The sequence below is a fragment of the Humulus lupulus genome, chromosome 7, assembly GCF_963169125.1.
Source record: "Humulus lupulus chromosome 7, drHumLupu1.1, whole genome shotgun sequence".
NCBI classification, from domain to species: domain Eukaryota; kingdom Viridiplantae; phylum Streptophyta; class Magnoliopsida; order Rosales; family Cannabaceae; genus Humulus; species Humulus lupulus.
In genome coordinates, this window is record NC_084799.1 from 110,564,363 (window position 1) to 110,568,910 (window position 4,548).

The following is a 4,548-nucleotide window of genomic DNA, read 5'->3' on the forward strand; positions in this document are numbered from 1 at the left end:
AATTTAATAAGTAGTTTATTTTGTAACGCTTAACTTCTTATGTAAAATATTTGGTGACAAAACTCTTACTGGTAAGAATTTGTTGCAGCCTCATTTTTTACTGTTAAGTCAAGCTTTAAATTTGACTAAAATTATAATAAGAGACACGTGACAACATCATATTGGCCGAAAAATAGTTTAATTTAATAATTATTATTATAAAAATAAATGAAAATATATTTAAAAAAATTAAATTTAAAAATGAATTAATTTTTTTAAATTAAATAAAAAAATCAGATTTTTTTTAATGTGGGATTTGAAATTTTGGAAATAAAAATTAAACCAAATTTTTATAAATAATTTTAAAAATAGAATAAAACTTAGATTAATTTAAAAGTAATTAAAAATAATCATCAACCTTGCTAAGAGATTTATACATACATATATATATATATATTTAATTTTATTTTTTTTATTGTTTTTGAAATCATATTAAGTTTAATTCTATTTTTAAGATTATTTATAAATATTTTAATTGATTTTTGTTATTTTAAAAATTATATATAGAGTTTTATTCCCAAAATTCCAAATCTCACATTAAAAAAATCTGGTTTTTGTTTAATGTTTAATAATTTTTTAGTTGGTTTCTTTTATTTTTTAGTATTTTTAAATATATTTTTATAAGAATTATTAAATTAAATTATTTTTGGACTAATATGATGTTGTGAGATGTCTCTTAGAGCACTCTCAATAGAGGAGATAAAATGTTTAATTTTTTATAATATGGAGAAAAAATTATTAAATAGTCTTCCAATGAGTGATGTAAAGTTATATTTTTTTACCTAAATGAATAGTATTTTCTGTATGTAGTGAAACATTATTCATCGCTATAAATATTTTATTATTTTTTATAAACTTTTGTATATATATGAGTGTGATACTATTATATTTAATTATTTTATTTATTAAAATGAATAAAATATTTTCAAAAAATATAATATTTAAATGATGTAGATAAAAAATAAAGAAATTGATGTATGGTATAATGTAATATAAAAAAAATATTTAGCTCAAACTCACAAAAACATCTTTTATCAGCTCCTTTATACATATATTTATAATAGCAATGCATAAACCTCAATTAATCTATATCTACATTTACATAACATTTATATATCTTTTATATAATATTTTAATATTATTATTTTTCTTTATAAGTTTTCTCTCTCATTTAGTATATATATTTATTATTTATTTTTTCTTTTTTAATTATTTTATTTTACTTTAATTAATAAAATATGTTTAAATATATAATATTTAAATGATGTAGAAAAATATATAGACAAACTGGTATATAATATAATGTAAAACTTAAATATAAAATAAAAAAATGTGTGTTTTGAAAATATATTTTTAAAAAATAAAATAAAATACCTATTGAAAGTGCTCTTATTAGTCAAACTTAACACTAGAGTCCGCATAAATGGAACAAATTCTTAAAGGTATTGAGTTTTGCTACTAAATATCTTAAATATCTTACTTATAGCTAAGTTTTACAAACTACTTTGGATTTTGGCCGTAATTATTCTTTTTATTTATTCTATATTTTTCAGTGTTTCTTTTATTTATATCTCAGTTTAATTTATTATTATAAAAAAAAAATTACTTGTCTCCAATTTTCTGTTCGCTCATGTCCAAAAGAAAAAATTGTAGGATACAAGAAATTTGGGCATTGGTGATTTTTTTTCCTAAAATTATTAGTTTTGGTAACTCACTCACCAAACCAAATTTTGCCTGTCTCCTCCTTTCGTAGACACGCTCTCTCTTCTTGTTCTTCGCTCTGCAACGATGGTGAGAGGCTCCTCTCAGTCACAATCATCCTCCTCCTCCACCTCACGCCCTGGCCTCGTGGCTCCCCGCGGCTCCGCTGCTTCCACCGCTGGAATTCGCCGCCGCCGACTTGGAGGAGCCGGCGGAAGTGGAGCAAGCTCAACCGGTGTCGGCAGCGGCGGCGGAGCTGGTGGGGCTAGCAACTTGCTGAGGTTCTACACCGACGACGCTCCTGGATACAAGATCGGCCCGACTGTCGTCCTCGTCATCAGCCTTTGCTTCATCGGCTTTGTCACGGCTCTTCACGTCTTCGGCAAGCTGTACCGGTCCTGATTCGATGATGAGATCGGATCATCTCGTCTCTGATCTGTCGAATGGTAATAAGGTGATTTAGTCTTCTTTGCTCTGTAAATTTCGGTGGTTTGGAAAGTGATCTTAGGGTTTCAATTTTTGTTTTTGTTTTTGTTTTTTTGTTTTTTTAGATATTGGGATGTTTTGATCTGAAGCTAATGAATGAGTTTTCTTATACGATTTTACTGATTTCACACTTTCATTTTTTTTCTTCCAAATAGTGATCTTCAACTAAATTTAGAGTTTTGATTTTGAAAATTCAACGATCAATTTTCTAAGTTGCTAGCTATATTTCCTCTGTTTTGACGAGTTGTTTGGAAAAGTGTCCTTTCCATTGTGTAGTTATTCTTCTTTACTTTGCACTGCATGAACTATTGTTCTGATTATATGTCACCAAACTCCATTATTTCTAACTTAATTTCCGTTTTGGTTTGAATTCAGATTTATTTGGATTTATTGGGAAATTTTTTTGTAGTCATTTATTTTTTAATAAAAAAAATTGAAGGAATTGTACGTTAAAAATTTAAGATATCTCCATTTGATTTTTTTTTCCAATGTAAACTTCTCCGAAGAGAAATTCTTTTTGTAATTTCTATTTAGCAAGGATTTGTTAATGAAGATTCGAGGATTGACTAAGGGCAGTGAAAAAGGCAGTTAATTGGTTGAGGATTTAGTCGCTCAACAAATTTCAGACTATATAACAAATTATCAAACTATCAGCTCTCTGAATGATAGTATTTATGTAGTTATTCTATTTTAGTTTTTATAGACAGTTTTTTTTTCCACAAAGTTCATTACAATAGCATAATGGTCATAGATCAAAATTGAGCAAAATTAACCATCCAACAAGTGCAAAGTGAACGAGCAATTGACAGATTAATCCCAATGATCTTCCAATAATAATTGGGAAATAATAATCCCATTATTCAAATAAGAAATAAGGAAAATAAAACATCAACCAACTAAGTTCAAGAAATCAGACCACGTTGGGCAGGATACCATGAAACAAAGGGTCAATAGAGGTTGAGTCCACCAAGATATCATCCACAACCTGATCATAAAGATTGGTCACGAACAACCCAAGATGAACACACCAACCGGGATAATCTCCACCAAAAATACAACTAGTCTGAGCAGTAGACAAATGGAATGACAGAGGGTGAATATCACCATTATTGGGAACATAAAATCAGATAAACCCCTAGCCCCATACGACTGCCAAGAAGTATCTGATCCACCCCAATCCTCCACGTCCACTGCCTGAATCACAGACCCCACCAGAGACACAGAGCCCCAACCAGAGATCCACGCCAGTTATGAGGGAACCCATTGCCGGAGCACCATTATCCGCTGCAGGAAGCACTAGTCTAAGACCACCAGCCATCCTGGGTTGCAGACGCCACCGAGAGATGAGGCGACCTGACGCCGGGAAGCAGATAGGGCGTCGACCGGCAAATCAACAAAGCCTCTCGGTTGAAACCTTGCTGGAGCTCGGAGGCAGTCCAGCGAAGCCCCAATCGAGAGAAAAACTATGTGGCGGCTAGGGTTGTGCGTAATCCTATGCGGGAGAGAATGTCTTGTTTTTTGTTTTGTAGACATTTTGATTATTTTCATCTTATGAACTTCTCGTCTTCGTTGTTCATAATTATTTTAATGATACAAAAGTTATAATTTAGTTTCATCTATTTATCTCATGATATTTTTTCGAAAAGAAGAAGAAGAAGAGAAGAATAGAAAATTCCATTAATAAAGAGGCAAATCCCAATTATACAAAGGGCATACAAACATTAATCTCAATCCGCAAATAACATGCAATTTATTTCATAGAATAGTGACAAGTAATGACTAAAACTTTCCACGAACAAATAGAAAATAAATTGACATGGCAACAACATTTGTCTTTGAAAAGGATCACAACACCCTGTCCCAATTATAAAGCTTTCTACCATGAAACTAAATCAAAATCCAAATCACACCATCATGGGTCAACCCAACCATCCCCTTGCATCAGACGGCCGCCTCTCTCGGCCAAGGACAACAAACCACAAACCAAAGTTTCCAGCAGCCCATGATCGAGAGAAATGAAGGAGGCACTAAAAGATCGTTGGCGGCTGAAAATAGAGATGATATATCTTTTTTTTTTCATTTTATTTTTCATAGGAACATTGATAGCACAAGTACATAATTCGTTTTAAAAGTTATATTCATTCATCGCAATTGTTGATATATATCGTCAAGTGATAATATATTGACACGTGTTACTTTTCTTTTTAAGCAATTGACACATGTTACTTTTTGATTTATCTACATCCTTCAAAATCTAAAAAGGAAACTTTTAAAATCCAATCTAAATATTAAAAAAAGCGATTTTAAATTTTTTAGACTATA

General features: G+C 30.6%; 1 protein-coding gene across 1 annotated transcript; it reads left to right on the top strand.

The window, feature by feature from the left end:
- The first annotated feature begins 1,642 nt into the window (after nucleotides 1–1,642).
- On the top strand, nucleotides 1,643–2,340 carry LOC133788534 (protein transport protein Sec61 subunit beta). Its single transcript, XM_062226050.1, has one exon. It carries the CDS (start codon nucleotides 1,828–1,830, stop codon nucleotides 2,140–2,142), a length of 315 nt encoding a protein of 104 aa, XP_062082034.1. The 5' UTR covers nucleotides 1,643–1,827; the 3' UTR covers nucleotides 2,143–2,340.
- Nucleotides 2,341–4,548: the final 2,208 nt, after the last annotated feature.

What these genes read in the sequence shown, in the direction of transcription:
- LOC133788534 (XM_062226050.1), top strand. Translation starts at nt 1,828, where the DNA reads ATGGTGAGAGGCTCCTCTCAGTCACAATCATCCTCCTCCTCCACCTCA.